This window comes from Scyliorhinus torazame, chromosome 5 (genome assembly GCF_047496885.1).
Source record: "Scyliorhinus torazame isolate Kashiwa2021f chromosome 5, sScyTor2.1, whole genome shotgun sequence".
Classification (NCBI taxonomy): Eukaryota; Metazoa; Chordata; class Chondrichthyes; order Carcharhiniformes; family Scyliorhinidae; genus Scyliorhinus; species Scyliorhinus torazame.
Genome location: NC_092711.1, coordinates 147064350 through 147085853, shown reverse-complemented (window position 1 = coordinate 147085853; position 21504 = coordinate 147064350). Strand labels below are relative to the sequence as shown.

Sequence of the window (21504 nt, the reverse complement as noted above, 5' to 3'; positions counted from 1 at the left end):
GAGGAGAAATGTTTGATTGTTCCTTTGCTTCAAAATGTTTTCAACATCAGTGTGACTGGAAAAGCACCGAGACACACACCCGAGTGAGAGTGTTCCAGTTCACTGACTGTGGAAAGATCCTGAAAAAGATCCTGCACCATTCACAGTGGGCAGGGACCGTACACGTATCCTGTGTGAGCCTTCAACTGATTGTCTAACCCGGAGAGACAAGCAGGCAACACCCGTACCATGGAGAAACGATGGAAATGCACAGTGCATTCACACTGGGGAGAGACCGTTTAGCTGCTCTCACTGCACAAAGAAGTTTAGAAGGTCATCCACACTGCGGAGACACCAGCGAGGTTTAGTTGTCCATCTACAGTGGAAATGCATTGACACATTCACACCAGGGTGTGACCATTCTGCTGCTCTGTGTGGGAAAGGTATTCAATGTTCCATTCAACCTGTGGACACACCAGCGAGTTCATACTGACGAGAGGCCGTTTGCCTGCTCTGACTGTGGGAAGAGATTCAATACTTCATCCCACCTAATAATAAAAACCTTTATTAGTGTCACAAGTAGGCTTACATTATCAGTGCAATTAAGTTACTGTGAAAATCCCCGAATCGCCACTCTACGGCACCTGTTCGGGTATAGTGAGGGACAATTCAGAATGTCAAATTCACCTAACAAGCACGTCTTTCGGCACTTAGGAGAGGAAACTGGAGTGCCCGGAAGAAACCCACGCAGACATGGGGAGAACGTGCAGACTCTGCACAGACAGTGACTCAAGCTGGGAATCAAACCCGGGTCACTGGCATGAGCCAGCTGACTGGGGAGGACAGGAGCTCCCAGTGTGGTCACTGAATACATTGTGGGAACTGCCCATTTAAAGAGGCTGCCTTGACTCGCTGGTCTCAGAATCCACCCCTTGTCCCTCTGTGTAACGCTGGCTGAGAATAGACATTGGGGCTGCTCAATGTACTGAAAGCCATTTGCTTCTGTTCTCTGTCTAAAATCAAATTGGAAGGAAAGGGAGACAACTCTGAAACTGGGAAAAGAGAATTCCAGGCATTATTGACATCACTGTACTTATTACAGACACACATTTATTCATCTTTGACCACAGAATCTCACTGCACAGGAGGCCATTCGGCCCATCGTGCCTGTGCTGGCTCTTAGAAAGAAGTACTCAATTAGTCCCACTATCCTGCCCTTTCTCCATGAACCCTGAAAACTAGTCCCTTTCTAAAATGTATCCAACTCCCTGTGTTGAATCTGCTTCCATCAGCCTGTCAGGCAGTGCATTCCGGAGCAAGATTCATCATCCTCATTTCCCCTCTGGCTTTTATGTAAATTACCTTAAATCTTGTCCTCTGGTTAACAACCCTTTTGTCAGTGGAAACAGTTTCTCTTTATTTACTCGATGTAAACCGTTCATGATCTTGTCTAAACTCAGATAATAGAAAGATCCTGAACAGTCCGATTATTCTATTCCACAGAACAATTTACATCAATGGTTAAATCCAATAAAATTAACCCAGTGACAACAATGACCAATTGTCTGATTACAACAGGTCTGATTCAAGATGAGGTAATGTTAATTCAAGAGGTAAAAGTGGGATTTGTGAGTGATCTTGGGTTTTGTAAGTTGGACTCTAGTCGTGGAGACACTGGAGTGTTCCTGGGCAGGAATTTAGGAAATCACTGTTGGTTCAGGAACCTGAGGAAGATTCACACTTCTACCAGGACAGGTCACCCAATTGAGGTGGTGAACGTCACTCGTGTACTTCATCAGTATACTGCTTTTAAAAAATAAACATTGACATTTCAGAGTCCTTTCTTGTCTGATTGTTAAGCCTCTTTCGAATTGAAGCATTTTAGAGGGTCAATTTGGAACTGAGTAAATAAGGTACCTTCAACCAAATTAAACCCAATCTAAATATTAATTATATACCCTTTAAAACAGAGATAGGGCCTCCAGGATGTGCAAGAAAGATTAACAAGGATGATATCAGAACTGAGAGTGTTTAAGTTTCAGGAGATATTGAACAGGTTGGGGATATTTTCCCTGGGGAAGAGAAGGTTGAAGACTGACCTGATAGAGACTTTAATGGGTGTGATAGGATTGACATCATCAGGGTGGCATAGTGGTCAGCACTGCTGCCACACGGTGCTGAGGACCCGGGTTCACTCCCTGCCCTGGGTCTGTGTGGAGTTTGCACATTCTCGCCGTGTCTACGTGGGTCTCACCCCCACAACCCAAAAAGGTGTGTAGGTTAGGTAGATTGGCCATGCTAAACTGCCCCTTAATTGGAAAAAAATAATTGGGTACTCTAAATCTATATAAAAAAATGTTTTTTTTAAGTCATCGCTGTGATTACAGAATACAAATTCACAACTGACAATTCTAGTTGTCACAGAAAATCCTTCTTCCTCTCAAACTATAAATGTGTGACCCCCACCTATGCTCTCCTCAGTATTGATTTTAACACTAATTTATCCTTCTGTCCTCCTGCTTTTCCCCAAGTCTCCTCCCGTCAAGATGCTGACTCTCGGGTTCAGTTTCACTCTCACCTATTGCCCTCCCCAGGTGCTAAGAGCGAACGTCACAATCAATTCCTGTGACTACCAACATGTACTTTGTGTCAGGGTGAGGTCACTGTCCCTCCTCCACTTTTCATCCCAGGACCAGGAGCTTGGACAGTGTCGGCCGTAGCTCCCACAATCCCCCGCGCTGGGGAACCCGCTCTATCCGCCGCACGGGCGGGTGATCAGGTACTGCGCATGTCCAAGGGTGAGGGGAAGCTGCGCATGTGTGGAGGAAAGCCCTCCCCCTGACCTTCCTGCTAAGGTGTTGACCAATGGGAAAGTGGGAGGACCGGAAGGACTCTGCTCCTCCAGCCAATCAGAAGGCAGGCGTTGTGTTAATGAAGATTGACCATGACACAGGCTGAAACGTTTTCCTGTCTCCAACATCTGTGAGTAAAACACTTTCTTTTCTCCCCCTTTTCATTTCTTTTCACGTTCTGACCTTCAATTGGTCACTTGCAGCAGCTGAACGGAAAGGAAGTGAGTCCAGGGAGGATGTAGACTCTGGAAAGCTTGGCCCAGGTCTCTCTCCCTCTTAAAGACATTGACATCTTTTGCTCCCTCAGCTTGACACATTTATTTGTTTGGCTAAAAGGGTGGTCTCTTTCCTCATGTTCACAATTAAAAGGGTTGTTCCCAGAGTTCTCCCTGTGTCTACGCAGGTTTCCTGCAGGTGCTCCGGCTTCCTCCCACAAGTCCTGAAAGACGTACTGTCTGATAATTTGGACATTCTGAATGTTCCCTCTGTGTACCCGAACAGCACGGCAGCCTTGTGGATAGCACAATTGCTTCACAGCTCCAGGGTCCCAGGTTCGATTCCAGCTTGGGTCACTGTCTGTGCGGAGTCTGCACATCCTCCCCGTGTGTGTGTGGGTTTCCTCCGGGTGCTCCGGTTTCCTCCCACAGTCCAAAGATGTGCAGGTTACGTGGATTGGCCCTGATAAATTGCCCTTAGTGTCCAAAATTGCCCTTAGTGTTGGTTGGGGTTACTGGGTTATGGGGATAGGGTGGCGGTGTTGGCCTTGGGTAGGGTGCTCTTTCCAAGAGCCGGTGCAGACTCGATGGGCCGAATAGCCTCCTTCTGCACTGTAAATTCTATGATCTATGAGCACGGTAGCATAGTGGTTGGCACAATTGCTGCACAGCTCCAGGGTCCCAGGTTCGATTCCCGGCTTGGGTCACTGTCTGTGCGGAGTCTGCATGTTCTCCCCGTGTGTGCATGGGTTTCCTCCGGGTGCTCCGGATAACAGGCGCCGGAATGTGGCGACTCGGCTTTTCACAATAATTTCATTGCAGTGTTAATGTAAGCCTACTTGTGAAAATAAAGATTATTATTATTAGAGTTGGCTAAAATTTAAATGGACAGTAAATAAATGTCGGACAGAGATATGTCTAGTGTTTTTACATGGTACAGATTCGATATATTATCAAAACTAATTACTGTGGAGGCTGGAATCTTAAACAAAAACAGAAAATACTGGACAATCTCAGAAGGTCTGACAGCATCTGTGGAGAGAAAAGGGAACTAATGTTTCGAGTCTGCATAACTCTTTGTGACAGAGAGAACTGGGAATGGGGTCAGATTTGTACTGTAGTGGGGGAGGGGTGGAATGGAGCGGTGAGGCTGGATAGGGGCCAGCAATAGGTGGAGATATAGACAAAGATGTCGAGAACAGAAGATAAAAGGAATGCAAATGGTGGTAATTCAGGCTAAGAAGGGTGCTGATAGTGGAGATGCCAGTGTTGGACTGAGGTGAGCACAGTAAGAAGTCTTACAACATCAGGTTAAAGTCCATCATGTTTGTTTCAAACACAAACACTAGCTTTCGGAGCACTGCTCCTTCCTCAGGTGAGTGCTGATAGTGATACATAAAAAGGTTATAATGTGCAAATGGCAGAATAAAGGTGAGCAGTCTGTAACGAGCAACCTGAAATAATTCGAATGGGGGGAGGGGAGGAAAATAATGGGGAGGGAAAAAACGATCAATGGAAGAAATGAAAATAAAAATGGGGTAAAGGTGGTGGAGAGTCTGAGGTTGTTGAACTCAATGTTGAACTCAATGGTGTATCAAGCTTAATCGGAAGATGAGGTGCTGTTCCTCCAGTTTGCGCTGGGCTTCACCTGAACATTGCAGCAAGCCAAGGATGGACATGTTGTCTGAGAGTAGGACGGTGAGTTGAAATGGCAAACGACAGGAAGGTCTGGATGGACCGGAGGCGTTCTGCAAAGTCTGGAAAAATATATTCATTTTGCTTCCGGTTTGCACCCCTCTATCACCTCCACATGGTCTATCTCCAACACTTTCCTTTCCTTCCTTGACCTTTCTATTTTAATTTCTGAGATAGACAGTCCACTAATATCCATTACAAGCCTACCGGCTCCCACGACTATGCCGACTACAGCACTTCACACCCCACATCCTGCAAGGACTCCATCCCATTCTCTCAGTTCCTTCACCTCCATCACATCTGTTCCGATGATGCCACTTTCCAAAACGGTGCTGCTGACATGTCTTCATCCTTCCTTAACCGTGGCTTCCCACCCACTGTGGTCGACGGGGCTCTCAACCGTGTCCGACCATCTCCCACACCTCTGCCCTCCCCCTCGCTCCTCTCCCAGAACCCGGATAGAATCTCCACTGTCCTCACTTTTCACCCCACCAGCCTCCGCATTGAAGAAATTATCCTCCGCCAGTTCTGCCAACTCCAGCATGATTCCACCACCAAACACATCTTCCCCTCGCTTCCCCGGTCAGCATTTGGAATTCTCTACCCCAGAGGACTGGAACCTCCGTCATCAAGTATTTTCAAATCCGAGATTGCTAACGTTTCAAGGGAGTGAAGGTATCGAGGGATATGGGAGATAGTGTTGGAAAATTATGCTGAGGTAGATCGGCCAATGCTCTCATTGAATGGTTGAGCAGGTTCAAATGGCTGACTGCAGCTCCGATTTGTTATGGTCCCTGTGTCCAGGACAGGAAGCAGTGAGCATGGATCTGTCAATCAGCCTGAATCAGCACCTTCAGGAGAATTGGGAGGGTGAATATTAGGTACAGCAGAGTGAGAATGGAGGGAGAATGTGTGGGATGGAGATTTACAGATCTTGCGGAATGCAAGAGAAAAGAATGTACCAGAGAAACTAGAATTGTCTGTTCTGAATTTCTATCTTGTACTGACAGTGATGTCTTTTGTAAATTGTTTTAACAGGAGATTCAAAGAGGCCAAATTACAGACAAAAATCTAATACATGTCGTCTGGATCTGACAGTCCCTCAATTCCTTGGGACCTGAATATCATTGGCCTTCGAATCTAAAGGAGAAATGTTTGCCTCATCTGTCAACTTGAAAAGATTTTAAACATCATTGTGACTGGAAAAGCACCGAGACACACACACCCGAGTGAAAGTATTCCAGAGCACTGACTGTGGAAAGAGCTTTAACCAGTTACACAGCCTGAAAAAACATTGCACTAGTCACAGCGGGAAGAGACCCTACACGTGTTCTGTGTGTGGACGAAGCCCCAACTGATTGTCCGAACTGGACAGACACGAGGAGACCTAAAACATGGAGAAACCATGGAAATGTGAGGACTGTGGGAAGGGATTCACAGCACCGTCTGTGCTGGAAGTTCATCGACGCAGTCACACTGGTGAGAGGCCGTTCACCTGCTCTCAGTGTGGAAAAGGATTCACTCTATTATCTGACCTGCAGCGACACCAGAGAGTTCACACTGGGGAGAAGCCTTTCATCTGCTCTCAATGTGGGAAGAGATTCACTCGGTTATCCAGCCTGCAGACACACCAGCGAGTTCACACTGGGAAGAGGCCGTTCACCTGCTCTCAGTGTGGGAAGGGATTCACTCAATTATCTGACCTGCAGAAACATCAACGAGTTCACACGGGGGGGAGGCCGTTCACCTGCTCTCAGTGTGGGAAGGGCTTCACTCAGTTATCCCACCTGCGGATCCACCAGCGAGTTCACACTGGGGAGAGGCCGTTTACGTGCTCTCAGTGTAAGAAGGGATTCACTCAGATATCCCACCTGCGGAGACACCAGCGAGTTCACACTGGGAAGAGGCCGTTCACCTGCTCTCAGTGTGGGAAGGCATTCACTCAATTATCTGACCTGCAGAGACATCAGCGAGTTCACACTGGGGAGAGGCCATTCACCTGCTCTCAGTGTGGGAAGGGATGCACTCAGTTATCCCACCTGCGGAGCCACCAGCGAGTTCACACTGGGGAGAGGCCATTCACCTGCCCTCAGTGTGGGAAGGGATTCTCTCGGTTATCCACCCTGCGGAGCCACCAGCCAGTTCACACTGGGGAGAGGCCGTTCACCTGCTCTCAGTGTGGGAAGGGATTCTCTCGGTTATCCACCCTGCAGAGCCACCAGCGAGTTCACACTGGGGAGAGGCCGTTCACCTGCTCTCAGTGTGGGAAGAGATTTGCTTGGTTATCCAGCCTGCGGAGACACCAAAGCGTTCACACTGGGGAGGTGCCGTTCACCTGCTCTGAGTAGGTGAGATATTCAGTGATCCATCCCAACTATGGAGACACCGCCGAGTTCTCACTGGGGAGAGGCCGTTCACCTGCTCTGAGTAGGTGAGATATTCAGTGATCCATCCCAACTATGGAATCACTGCCAAGTTCTCACTGGGGAGAGGCCGTTCATCTGCTCTCAGTGTAGGAGAGATTTTGTGTTTCATCGCACATGCTCACACACCAAGTTCACAATTGATTAGAGGGGTTGGATTCTGCTGTTCTGCTCTCAATTGCATCCAGGACTGCATTTTGTTAATTCTGTCAGTTGATCAATAGGGATGGGCGGACGGTTTCTTCCTGCTGGACTGGTTGGACTCACAAATTTGCCTCCAGTGGGCTGATGATCATTGAGCCATGTTGTGAATTCCTGGCTTCAATTTTCACGAGTATCACAGAGCGAAAGGGTGTTTGGTGGTGTAGCCATCTGGGATGGACACGTACAAAGAAACATGGACATTTGCAAAGCCTCAAGGGAAATATGGCCAATGTAAGATTCAGGCAGGCTCAGAGCCTAAATGTATATTTGTAAGCAGAACCAGACAGGATCGAAACCCCCAGCCGATTTGCATGCTAATGACCCATTTCCCTCAGACAAAGGACTGGTGCTCGGGTATCCGATACAATTCCAGACACATCGGCGCCACTCCCTTTACTCAGGAAGCATAAACAGCAAGGTCAATGACCGCTCAGGACACGCCCAGCCATCAAGGCACCCGCCCCTTTATTGGCTCAGATCGAAAGCCGTGATCGAGGACTGCAGAAATTATTGGGTCCAAACCTAAAGACCGCCCAAAAGAGGAGTACTACTCAGTGGAGAACTACCTGGCCTCTCCCCAGTGTGAACTCGCTGGTGGCTCCGCAGGTCGGATAACTGCAGTGGTGCTGCAGATGGAGTCAGACTCCCATCTGCAGCACCACCAGGTTCAAGTTCAATGCTCGCTACCAGACGGATGAGCCTAGCTGAACCACAGTTACTTCTCCAGACCCAGCAGATCCAGATTTGAACAAAGGCCACTGTTCCTCTGACCTAAGCCGGGTGCCTGAAGTTAAGTACAGGCTGTCATAGTGATAGGTGTAATTTAGCTCATAGTGTTTATGTTGCATGTGTAAGTTAATCCTGTGTATAAATAAAGTATTATTGATCTTGAACTAACAAACTGGTTGTTTGGGGTCTTTGATCGATATCCGGTTGAACCTTGTGGCGGTATCATTTGATACCTGGCGACTCTGAAAGCATATCCTATTCATATCTAGATTAAGAAGGGCAACCTTACTAGCTGCCATATTTATAGCAAGTAAATATAGCAACAGTGGTTGGAAGATATTTAGTTCCCATTTCTGTTTGGAACCTCTGAAAGCATGCCACGTTGCCATGAAGATGGGCTATGGTGGTTACATGGTTCCTTTGTTTAACATATCGACGTGTTTTTCACAAAGAAAACTCGAGGTTTGAAAGGCAAGTTGTCTGTGGTAGATTGGGACATTACAACAATAGACAGGCAATCACTAATTTTTAAGGTATTATTACATGTTGACATCAAATGTAGACTCCTTTAAGGAACAAAAAGCCACAGGAAAAGTGATGCAACTGTGGCTAACGAAAAAATGTAGGAATTCCACTAGATCAAAGGAAGAGGCTCATAAAGTGGCCAAAATAGCCGTACGCCTGTGGATTGGTGATTGATTTAGAATTCAGCAAAGGAGGACCAAGAAACTGATAAAGAGAAAATAGAATATGGGACCAAACTGACGAGAAACATAAAAACCGACTGGAAAAGCTCCTATAAGAATGTGAAAAGAAAAAGATTAGCCAAGACCAATGTGAGTCCGTTCCAGACAGAGACAGGAGTGTTTATAATGGGGAATAAGGAAATGTCAGAGAAACTAAACAATCTGTATCTGTCTTCACGGGGGAAGATACAGAAATCGTCCCAAAAGCACGAGAGTACTAAGGGGACTAGTGAGCACGAGGAACTGGGTGAGGTCAGTTAATCCTTGTTCCACTTACCAGCCTTCCCGAACAGGCGCCGGAATGTGGCGACTAGAGGCTTTTCACAGTAACTTCATTTGAAGCCTACCTGTGACAGTAAGCGATTTTCATTTTCATTTCACTTGTCTTCTTCAATATTCTCTTGGCTGCCTGGGAGTGGCAGTGGTCACTTGATCGGCTAGGGCAGGGCAGGAGTAACTGTGTTTATTGGGTTGGGCGGTCTGATGGGTGGTTGAGTGAGTTTCCCTTCCCTGAGTTGTCCCCTTTGGAGGCCCCTGGTCTGCTCCTCCTCTGGTCCTCCTCCACAGCCTGGTATGGCAACTGCTCGGGGCAAGACCATTAGAAACTACAGAGAGTTGTGAACACAGCCCAGTCCATCACGCGAACCCGCCTCCCATCCATTGACTCTGTCTACACCTCCCGCTGCCTTGGGAAAACAGGCAGCATAATCAAAGACCTCTCCCACCCGGGTTATTCTCTCTTCCAACCTCTTCTATCGGGCAGTGAGATACAAAAGTCTGAGAACACGCACTAACAGATAAGAAAACAGCTTCTTCCCTGCTGTTACCAGACTCCTGAATAACTCTTATGCTCTGACCTGACCTCTTCACACACCTTCTCCACTGAGTAGTACTGCGCTCCGTATGCTTCACCCGATGCCTGTGTCTATGTATTTACATTGTGTATTTATCTATGTCCTATGTTTTGTTTTTCATGTATGGAACGATTTGTATGGACTGTACGCAGAACAATACTTGTCCCTGTCCCTCGGTGCACGTAACAATAAAACAAATCAATCAAATCATCAATCAATCCTCTCGGGATAGGTTCCACTGGGGAGGTAGTAACCTGTGGGTTGGAGGGTTTGAGTGAGAGTTCCGAGTGTTGTGGATCATTGATGTTTGAGCCCTCATTGGGTCTGAGGGGGAGGCTGAGGGGGGAGATAGGCACCCTGCTCCAAGTGGGATTATATTGTGACTTCCTGAATGCCCCCCTTGTTGAAGCAGGGTCTCCCGTGGGGAGGCAGTGTTTTGACGCCAATGAGGCTACGCAGCTCTGCCCCGAGTATCCGTTTTGTGATGGTGCACGGTGCAACTTTCTTTCATTGGGCTGACGTTGAATCTTGATATTGTCATGTGAATAAAGAACATTAGACTTTGTTTCATAAACATAGTAAGAAGTCTTACAATACCAGGTTAAAGTCCAACAGGTTTGTTTCAAACACTAGCTTTTGGAGCACTGTCCCTTCCTCAGGTGAATGGAAGGAGCAGTGCTCCGAAAGCTAGTGTTTGTGTTGAAACAAACCTGTTGGACTTTAACCTGGTGTTGTAAGACTTCTTATTGTGCTCACCCCAGTCCAACGCCGGCATCTCCACATCATTTCATAAACATAGTTATTTATTACTAACACTACACTAACGAATTACTAAAATGTCTCGGATTAATACAGTTAGAAATAATGGTCTAATACTAACTTACACTAAGATACTACAGAGCTCCTCACCAACTCCTTACCAACACCTTCTCCTGGAACACATGGTGTGTCCGGGTCACATGTCTGCATACTCACAGCACCTGATGGTCGGATGCTGGAACTACAACAATTAACATATATCATTATTTACGTACAGATGACAATCTACTTATCATCACATATGGTGCTGGTTCTTGCCTGGCATCCTTTGGCCAATCCTGGTGTTCCTCTCTTTTGGAGTTACTTTTCCTTGAGGCAGTAGCGTACTGATGTAGGCCCCGATTTGGTACATTGTATCTCGGGGGTTTCCTTTGCCGTGAGTGGGGATGGAGGATCGCACCCCTCCCGAGATGCCGAGTTGTTGGGTGTCTTGACGAATTTTCCTCTCCTTGTGGGTGGAATCTCCTTGATGGAGGACGGTGAATCTTCTTGTGTGCACTGCCCTCGGGTGTGGTGAAAGAGGAGTGAGGTTGGGTGAGTCCTGCACAGTGTGACTATCCTTGCTTTCCTGACTCCTGTGTACGAGGGTGTACAGGGCCGGGCCAGGTCTTGTACTGTGGTCACTTTCCTGTTGTCCCCTTTTGCTTGGGAGGTTCCTTCTTGGCCGGGTGTCCTGAGAGGCTGAGTGAGGTTTTGAATGAGCAGCTTTTTCCCTTTTTGTCTTGTGGTGAGGGGCGTACGTCAGGGGACCGTGTGCTCAGGGCTGTATCCTGGTCCCTGTTATCCTGAGATCCTCTGCTTTTGGTAGTACTTTTTAAAATCCTGTTATTGTTAGTCTCTTGGAAGCTGCATCGGTTAGAATTTGAACCAATTGTGTGAATATTTGCTGGTCTTCTCTGTGTAATTGTGTTGAGTGATGATTGTTCTGTGCTGTTCCGGTGTTGGGGTTTTATTGCGTCCTTTTAGGATGAGTGTCCTTGTTGATTTTTTCCTGAAATTTAAGTATGTTATTTTGGGGTTGAAGAATCGTTGACCGTTTCCTGTAACGGTAGACAGGTCTTGTACCCGAGAAGGGGACATAAGGATGTGTTATTGATGCCTCTGGTGTGACTGGACCTGGGGGTTCAGTGTGTTCTGACGCCCGCCCGAACATGACGCCGTGATCTTATTCTGGTGGGTGGTGCGAGCACTCGCTACGTGGGAAGGTGTGCACCATGGCCTTTTCCTCCTCTCCCTTGTTCTCCAGTATATCCATTGGTACATACGGATGCACCAAGCTTAATGATTATACTGACCCATCTGTATTGTCGTCCTCCTGTCCTCTCCTGTACTTCTGTATTGCTGAGAAATTTATGCTGTGCTGCACCAATCCTGAGCTTTTGTTGGATATATATAAATACAAAAACCTGCAAATGGCTAAAACATTGGCTCTTGTTCCTCCCAGACTGACTCACTCTCCGTGTCTTCCCCCATCGTGGAAGTCTCACTGCTGGAAAGACGGATCTCCCGCAACAGTAAACCTCCCTCTGAAGGAACATTCCATTAGACTTCGGATTCTGGACACATGGAAAACCATGACTTGGATTTTATTGTTGTCATTCCCTGAACCCTCTTCCTTTTTCCTCATCCCCCGTTTATTGTACGAGTGCAAATGTGGGTGGGTGTTGGGAAACCCCTCTCACCCCGTGTGTGTAAAAATAAACCAACCTCTTTATTTCATCTTACCTTGAGTTTGCTGTGCAAGGTATTCACAGAGAATTGAAACATTCTCCTTGGGAAAAATGGGCGAGGCCCCAGCACCGATCCTCTGACTGGTGAGGGGCTCGCAGCCACGGACGTAAAACGCATGGCCTCCACAAAATAAATGGCCAGAGAATTGACGGGTCCTTAGCCGCGCATGTGCATGGCGATGACCTGCAGCAGTCGCCCTGTACAACATGGTGCCGGCCGCGCGCGGACCTGACCTACCAGATAGTGCTCCCCTGGACCTTGCCTGGGCCACCAGTTCCCCATGCCCTCGCTGAAGTGCCCCCCCCCCCCCCCCCCCCCCCCGACTGTGGAGCCGCTGGACACAGTTTGCCACCATGCGGCTTCTCACACAGCTGGGACCACACGTCAACTATGCGGTCGGGAACTCGGCCCATCGGGGGAGGGCCTTTAGCTAACATCCTGAGGCCGTCCCAATGGCATGCGCCGTACTCCTCGATGACGCCGTTTTGGAGGGTGCGGAGCGTCCAAAAACAGGTGCCAACCCCCCCCCCCCCCCCCCCCCCCCGATTTGGTTGGAAAAAGGAATTCTCTGCCTGATCGCTGAACCCCCGGCGGGGGTGAATGGGGTGTTTAGGGACTTCTATAGCAAGCTGTATGAGTCGGAATCCCCAGCCGGGGTAGAGGTGGTTTTTAGAGGGGTTGGAGTTCCCGAAGGTGGATGAAGAGCTGTTGGAGGTCCTGGGGGGCCCAATTGGACTGGTAGAAGCGGTGGAGGAGCTTGAAGCGATGCAATCGGGCAAGGCCCCAGGTCCGGATGGGTTGTTAGAAATTCTCGGGGGTATTGGGACTGCTGCTAGTAAGGGACTCGAACAAGGCAAGGGAGCTGGAAGTGCTCTTCCCCTGACGTTGTCGCAGTCTTCGATCTCCCTCATTTTGAAGCGTAAAAAGGACCCGGAACAATGTGAGTCATACAAACCTATCTCCCTGTTAAATGTGCATGCCAAACTATTGGCTAAGATCTTGGCCTTGAGAATAGAGCATTGTGTCCCAGGGTGACAGGGAAGGACCAGACGGGGTTTGTGAAGGGGAGGCATCTAGCGGCCGACATCAGGAGGCTACTCAATGATACCTCCAGAGGGACGAGAGGTAGAGGTGGTGGTTGCCATGGATGCCGAGAAGGCCTTTGATCGAGTGGAGTGGGATTATTTGTGGGAGGTCCTGGGGCGGCTTGGATTATTTGTGGACTGGGTCTGGTTGTTATACCAGGCACCGGTGGCATTTATACAGGCGAACCGGGTGAGTTCAGATTATTTCAGGCTGCATGGGGGGACTGCCCTGGCTATAGAACCGTTGGCAACGGCACTGAGAGTGGCAGGGATCTTGCAGGGGATAGTGGACATTATATAAGAGACCATCCTTTTAGCCAGACAAATAAATGTGTCAAGCTGAGGGAGCAAAGGGTGTCAATGTGTTTAAGAGAGAGAGAGAGACCTGGGCCAAGCTTTCCAGGGTCTGCACCCTCCCTGGATTCACTTCCTTTCCCTTCAGTTGAGGAAAGAAATGGAAAGGGGGAGAAAAGAAAGTGTTTTCCTCACAGATGTTGGAGACAGGAGGAAAGCTCTTTCTCGCTCGCGCTGATTGGTCAATACCTCAGCAGGAAGGTCAGGGGGTGGGTTTTCCCTCACACATGCGCAACCGCTCCTCTCTCTTGGACATGCGCAGTCCCGGGCCGGGGGGAAGATCACCGAGAGGCTTCTCGCTCTGGCCGGAGTTGTCAGCCGGTTGCCTGGAAACCTTGTCTCGGGGAGTGGGGCGGAGCTGATGTATCCGCCCGCCGGGCCTCCGCACTGGGACCGTGAGACGTCACCGCGGATGCCAATGCGTGCACCGGAAGATTGCTGACCAATGGGAAGAGTTGGTGAGCCGGAAGGACTCTCTTCCACCATCCAATCAGCTCCCCCGTTGGCTGAATGCGGAAGCAAAACTGGGGCCTCGCACAGACTGAAAACTCCTGTCTCCAACATCTGTGAGTAAAACACTTTCTTTTCTTCCCCTTTCCATTTCTTTTCTCATTCTGACCTTCAATTGGTCACTTGTAGCAACTGAAGGGAAAGGAAGTGAATCCAGGGAGGGTGTAGACTCTGGAAAGACCCAGGCCTCTCTCTGTCTCGTAAAGACATTGACATTCCTTTGCTCCCTCAGCTTGACACATTTATCTGTTCACAATTAATCAGTGGTTTCTCCAGGCGATTGCTGACATTTAAGAAGACAGTAAATTAATGTCGGACAGAGACATGTCTCATGTTATATGGTACAGATTAGATATATTATGGTTCTCTATTAAAGTACATTTATTATTAGTTCTAACCTTGTAATATTGTACTGTCGCTATCATAGATTATCATAGAATTTACAGTGTAGAAGGAGGCCATTCGGCCCATCGAGTCTGCACCCTACCCAAGGTTAACACCTCCACCCTATCCAGGCCAATCCACCTAACCTGTTATTATTATTAGTCTCTGGATTTCTCTTCCACAGGGGCCAGTGGGGTGTGGGGATCATTGAATATATTCATGCATGAGTTGGACAGATTTTGAATAAATTGTTATTTTTAAAAATCATGTTTTAAACGATGAATGCAACAGAGTAACAGAAAAAGTGGTGGGAAATGGGCACAAAGCGGAACAAGAGATATTGCCAACATAAATACAAGCAGCATATTGCAGAATTATTTTGGAACAGGATGTTTGAGGGCCCAGAGCCTCAAGATGAAATGCTAGATTAATTGAACAACCAATTAACAGGTTAAAATAGTGAATGGGGAAAGAAGGTAAGATTATATAAAAACGGAGGATAACAATTCAGTTTATAAACCCAAAAATATTGCAAACAGACTAACAGCTTAATCAAATTAAAATGAATAACACAACATAGATGACATAGAACTCCTATAGTGCAAAAGGCCATTCACCCCTCAAGTCTGCAGTGAGCCTCAGAAAGAGCATTTCACTGAAGCCCACTCCCCATTCTATCCTCGTAACCCGGTGCATTGATCATGGTCAACCCACCTAACATACACATCTTGGACAATATGGGGCAATTTAGCGTGACCAATCCACTTTAGCTGCACATCTTTGGACAGTGGGAGGAAACCAGAGCACCCGGAGCAAACACACATAGACACGAGGAGAATATGCAAACTCCACACAGACAGCCACCCAAGGCTGGAATTGAACCTGGGTCCCTGGCGCTGAGATAGCAGTACTAACCACTGTGCCCTACTCCCAGCCTAAGTTAAATTGAATTCACTCATGGAAAGCCCAGGAGGAGCAAGTCAGTCAAATTGGAGCCTATGTATTTGAGATGGGAGTCCCGTACTTGACCCAATGCATCAGACTCAGAATGAATTACAGACATTAAAAATTGCATGGAAATGCATTCCATAATCAGCCTATGCCAGTTTTTAATAGAGGGAGAACTGACTGGTCTGCTTCCGAATGAGCCTGATGAATGTTAGTCCATCCTCACCCAATCCATAAGACGAGAGCCCAATTGACGAAGCCTGATTTTCAGGAGACCATACCCTCCTTAGCGATTGGAGCTTAACAAACTTGAGGCGAGGTTTCTTTTTGTTCCAGGTAGAGTTATAGATGTTTACAGCATGGAGCCAGGCCCTTCGGCCCAGCTAGTCCATGCCGCCCAATTTCTATCGCTAAGCTAGTCCCACCTGCCAGCATTTGGCCCATATCCCTCTCTACCCACCCTGCCCATGTAACTGTCTAACTGATTTTTAAAGGACAAATTGTACCTTCCTCTACCACTGCCTCTGGCAGCCCATTCCAGATGTTCACCATCCTCTGTGTGAAGAAATTTCCCCTCTGGTCTCTTTTTTTGTATCTCTCTCCTCTCACCTTAAACCTATGCTCTCTAGTTCCAGACTCTTCTACGTCAGGGAAAAAATGTTGGCTATCTTCCTTATCAATGCACCTCATTATTTTCTAGACCTCTATAAGATCACACCTAAGCCTCCTACGCTCAGGGAAAAAAAGTCCCAGCCTATCCAGCCTCTCCTTATAACTCAGATCATCAAGTCCTGGCAGCATCCTTGTAAATCTCTTCTGCGCCCTTTCTCATTGAACAATATTCTTCCTATAATAGGGTGACCAGAACTGAACACTGTATTCCATGTGTGGTCTTACCAATGTCTTGTCCAACTTCAACAAGACATCCCAACTCCTGTATTCAATATTCTAACCAATAAAACCGAGCATACTGAATGCCTTCTTCACCATCCTGTCCACCTGCGACTCCACCTACAAGGAGCTATAAACCTGTACTCTTAGATCTCTTTGTTCTGTAACTCTCCCCAACTCCCACCCATTAACTGAGTAGGCCCTGCCCTTATTTGATTAATTCCCCTAACGACTCTGGTTGACAGCAGCATAGGCAGCATCTGCAGAGGGTACAACAATCTGGGCAACACATTCACTTTAATGAAGGCGATCCTCCCTCACCATGAAATCGGAAGAGCCGACCACTGGGCAAGGACCCACCTAATAGTCACCATCAGCTTTGGAAAGTTGGCCCCATATAGCAGTCTCAACGAGGAGCCATTGACATTCCCAGGTTTTTAAATGGCATGGTGTGGGGGGGGGGACATCTGAAGGGGAAGTTAGCAAGAGGAGGGGGCTTACCCCTCAACCTCTCCCCACCGGCATGGCCTCAGACTCAGTAAAATTGATCTCGATACGAGAGAGGATACTAAATCTATCCAATAATGTCCGGGCCTGAAACACTGGGATCGACACAAACAGCAGCCCGTCATCTGCACACAGCATGATCTTGTGCTGCCTCACCCCACCCCCCAATCCAGATATCAGAGGATCAAATCTAATATCCTCCGGCAAGGGCTCAGTGGCCAACTGTTGCTAACTTTTGCCTTAGTTTGTTTGTTGTTTTATCACCTTTGCTCTTGAGTCGCCAGGTATCTTTCTGATACCGCCACGTGGTTCAAGTCCGAGTAATGATCAATAATCCAATACACCGCTTAGTAAGATTTAAATCAAAGCACATTTATTATACACAGTAATCACTACTCGTGCATAAATTCTACGTCTAAGCTACTTCTACCACTAACAGGCCTATACTTAACTTGGAACTGGCCCACCAGGTCAGGGAAACGAATGGCCTTTCGTTCGGGTTCTGAGCCTGCGGGATTCGAAGTTGGTACAGATTGGTAGCTAGGAGCACCTATCTCGTAGCGAGCGTTGAAGTAAGACTTACTAGATTTCAGCGATGGCTGGACACCCGGTCACTGTCAAGGGTTGGTTCGCATTGCTGAGTAACCCGGTCAAGAAGAGCGATTTGAACTTGGACTGTATTCTTATAGTCCCCAGGGGCTTCCTGCCTTTCGGGGCGGACCCTGTACCTGGTTCCAAGTGATTGGACTTTGTCCCAATCACTTGGTTCAATTTTCTCCAATGCTGGAGTGATTCCTTGATCGATGGGCGGTCTTGAGGTGGTCGCACACCTCCCTTTGTGTAGGCTTCTGCTGGCGCCACGGAGTCTGGGTTGGCTTTATGTTTCTAAATGTTGCTCATTGTTCCCGGGGATTGCTCATTAATATGCAGATGGCTGGTGTTTTGTTATGCTGATGGTTGCCGGTATCGATCTCGTCTGGCCTTTCCAGCCAGAGGTAAATATACACTCAACCCGCAGCTGCTTGTTTGTGTCTTGTTGGCTGACTTTCTCATCAGCCTTTGCCGTTCGGCATTTTAAATCGGGAGTTAGCCATTCTAAATCGGGAGTTAGCCATTTTAACTGGCTACACAACGCAAACAGCAAGGGAGACAGAGGGCAGCCCTGTCCCGTCCCTCTCTGAAGCTCAAACTTCGACACCCTTATACCATTGGTGAGCACCGCCGCTGCCGGTTTGTGATGTAACAATTGAATCCACTCAATATAATCCTCACCCAACCCGAAGCCTCGCAGCGGATACACCAGATAATTCCACTCAACTCAAGGAAAAGCTTTCTCTGCATCGAAGGAGATCACCAGCCCATCCAATGCATATTTCTGAAAAGCCTGAATCACATTCAGCTCCCTTCCAACATTGTTACTGGAAACTCTTCCCCGTATAAACCCAGTCTGGTCCTCCCGCACAATTGTCAGAAGGATGTCCTCCAGCCTTATCGCCAAAACATAAGATCGCAGTTTCAAGTCAACATTCAAAAGAGAGATTGGGTGATGAGAGGCCCACTCCTCTGGGTCCTTGTCCACCTTCAGAATCAAAGAGATATTAACCTCATGAAGAGACGGTGGCAGTATCCCAGAGTCAAAAGAGTGACAATACATATCTACCAATGGGTCCAACAACAAAGCCGCAAACCCCCGATAAAACCCCACAGCCATCCGGTCCCGGGGCTTTACCCGGCTGCAGCTCCTTCATGGCCTTTGACACCTCTTCCCTAGAAAGGAGATCATTCAGATTTTCTGAGGCCTCCAGAAGCTTCAGGGAAGAGAAAGACTGTTCCACACCCACCAACACATCACCAGACTGCTCAGACTTGTATAATCCTGCATAGAATTCCCAAAATCCCTGTTTTTCTCCTCCGTCTTCATGACCCTTTTCCATCCCTTTGTCAAACGGACCAAGTATTTGCTCGGCTTATTCCCAAACTGGTACAATTTCGACCTCTCAAACTTTCAACTTTTCTCGACCTGCTGAGTAAACAGGGAGCCCAAAGCCACTCTTGCTGCGTTAACCTCCTTCAGCAATAGCTTACTCGGGTCCTCCATATGATTCTCCTCCACCTTCACCAAACAAACCTCCAGACGCCGCTGGTTCTCCAGCATTCTGCACCTTTTATTAGCAGTGTGAGAAATGATCAGCCCCCGAGCATAAACTTTACACGTCTCCCACAAAATGGAGGGGGAAATACCAGGAGTCAAGTTAACCAAAAGGAAGAACTTCCTTCTGCACTATAAATTCCATGAACTCAAACTCTTCCCGAAAGTGCATAATAAATGAACTCTGGGAGGCTCCAAACCTCCACATTCTCGACCTGGGGGTGAGCCCTCGAGCAGAAACTCCAGACAAAAAGGGAAGGTCTGCGATTACGATGCTCCCTGTGGTGCAAGTGGACACCAGGTGTAGGATCGTCCTCGGCACAAAAAAGTTATTGATTCTAGTCTGACACTGCTGTGGGGCTGGAAAGAAGGTAAAATCTCTGCTCCTCGGGTACAAAGTTCTCTAAACAACCACATAACCCACCTCCTCACTGTTATGATCCCGGACCAGACCCCAACAGTGGCTCAGATACTGGACACAAATCCCAATATTTTATTTGTGTTTTGTAAGATTGTGAGGAAAGGATACCTCACTCCAGGAGTGATGTCACGAACAATAGGGCCATGCTATATGAAAACAAACTTTATTACTGACACAATATTAAAATAAATTTAACATCACACCAGAAAACAGCTGACAATTAGCCCTTAAACAATGCTAATCAATACAATGAATACAGTAACCCTTAACTGCTACCTTTATTCCCACTCAAACAACAAAAACACCATGTCAGCTCTCAATCCACCAGGAAACAAAGTTAGCCCTCAGAGATGTTCTTTGAGAAAGAGAGATCTTGTGTCACTGCTTTAAAGAAAAGATCTGAATCTTGTTAGTACCATGCAGAAAGTCTGGCTGTATTTCATCGGAAGCTGTTTCAGCTTGTTACAGCTCACCTTCTAATTCCACTCTGCTTGGAAAGAAACTGCTAATTTGGCTCCAGACATATCTTTTCAACTGAACTGGGATGCTTGACCTCTGCTCATATCTTCAACTCATTCTCAACTAAAACACTGCTTTCCTGCAAAAAGCCTGAAACCGTGGCTCCTCCCAGTACTGACATCATCTTACCAAGCTGAAACCTAATTAACTCCACAGGGAATCCCCTTCATCCAAACAACTTTCCATTAGCCCATGTTTTTTATGATGCTTTAATTGCACCTTTGGCACCAAAACTTAGTTGTCTTTCAAACTAGGATTTCTTTTAGAAACATGACTGCAGCAGTCACACACACTAACTCAGGCTTTTAACCCTGACTGCGCCAAATACCCAGAATACAAAAACTCTGAAATTCCTACAGTCATCAAATTACAAGCCGAGGCCAACGGCCAAGGTTGCAGCGTGGGGGTGTTGGTGGTACCGGGAGTTTATCTACCAGAGGATTTCAGTGGCAGTTGAAGTCACCAACCACAAAAGCGTTCATTGAAGCTAACTCTGCAAAATCCTCAGTAATGAACTCCGGGGAGTAATTTGGGGATCCATAAAATTCATTATTGAAACAACATCTTCATTCACCGAACCTCTAATGATCACATATCCACCTTCTTTGTCCTTGATGCCGGTTTCAACCTTAAAAGTGATATTTTTATTAATAAGCATTTCCACACCCTTGCTACTTGACTGAATGGAGGCAGAAAACGTGCCCCACCCAAACCCGCCTCAATTGAAAGTGTTCCTCATCACCAGATGGGTTTCCTGCAATAAAGCTATGTCGACTTTCTCCTTAAGAAAGGAGAGGATCTTTTTCCTTCTGATTGGGTGATGGATGTCCCGTACATTCCCTGAGAAAATTTGCAGATTAACTGCCGCCATTAGTTAGGCGACAGTGAGAACAGGAACAGATTTTCACACCACAATCGGGCGTGCGCCATTACCCCCTCCTCCAACTCTCTTTACACCAGAGGCACCAAAGTTTCCCCAAACTGCTCCTTTCACAGATAAAAGCCCTGTCTGTACCAGAGTAGGATAAAGTCAACAACACATAAACCCTCCCATAATAACAAAAATACAAAAGAATCACCACCACAATAGACCCAAGGGGACATTCCTCAATAAGACTGAGGACCCGGAGGATTAACCCCACGGCCAGACTGTCGTTACCCTCAGGATACCTTCTCCAAAATGAGGAGAAGAAAAGTAACTTTTGTAAATTGTTTTTACAGGATATTAGAAGAGGAGGAATTACAGACAGAAATCTCAAACGTCACGTCTCAATCTGACTGAGTCTCTCAATTCCTTGGAACTGAGTATCACCGGACTTAGAATCTAGAAGGAGAAATGTTTGTCTTTTCTGTCGGCTTCAAAAGATCAGTGTGACTGGAAAAGCCCCGAGACACACACACCCGAGTGAGAGTGTTCCAGAGCACTGACTGTGGAAAGAGCTTTAACCAGTTACACAGACTGAAAAAAAAATCACACCATTCACAGTCG

The 21504-nt window shown here is 47.3% G+C and overlaps 1 protein-coding gene across 1 annotated transcript; it reads left to right on the top strand.

The window, feature by feature from the left end:
- Positions 1 to 2880: 2880 nt before the first annotated feature.
- Positions 2881 to 8269, top strand: LOC140421935 (uncharacterized). Its single transcript, XM_072506918.1, has 2 exons — positions 2881 to 2961; positions 5780 to 8269. Exon 2 carries the CDS (start codon positions 6136 to 6138, stop codon positions 7087 to 7089), a length of 954 nt encoding a protein of 317 aa, XP_072363019.1. The 5' UTR covers positions 2881 to 2961; positions 5780 to 6135; the 3' UTR covers positions 7090 to 8269.
- The last annotated feature ends 13235 nt before the right edge of the window (positions 8270 to 21504 follow it).

Bases quoted from the DNA above. Each gene is read 5' to 3' on its own strand.
- LOC140421935 (XM_072506918.1), top strand. From the start codon at position 6,136: ATGGAGAAACCATGGAAATGTGAGGACTGTGGGAAGGGATTCACAGCA.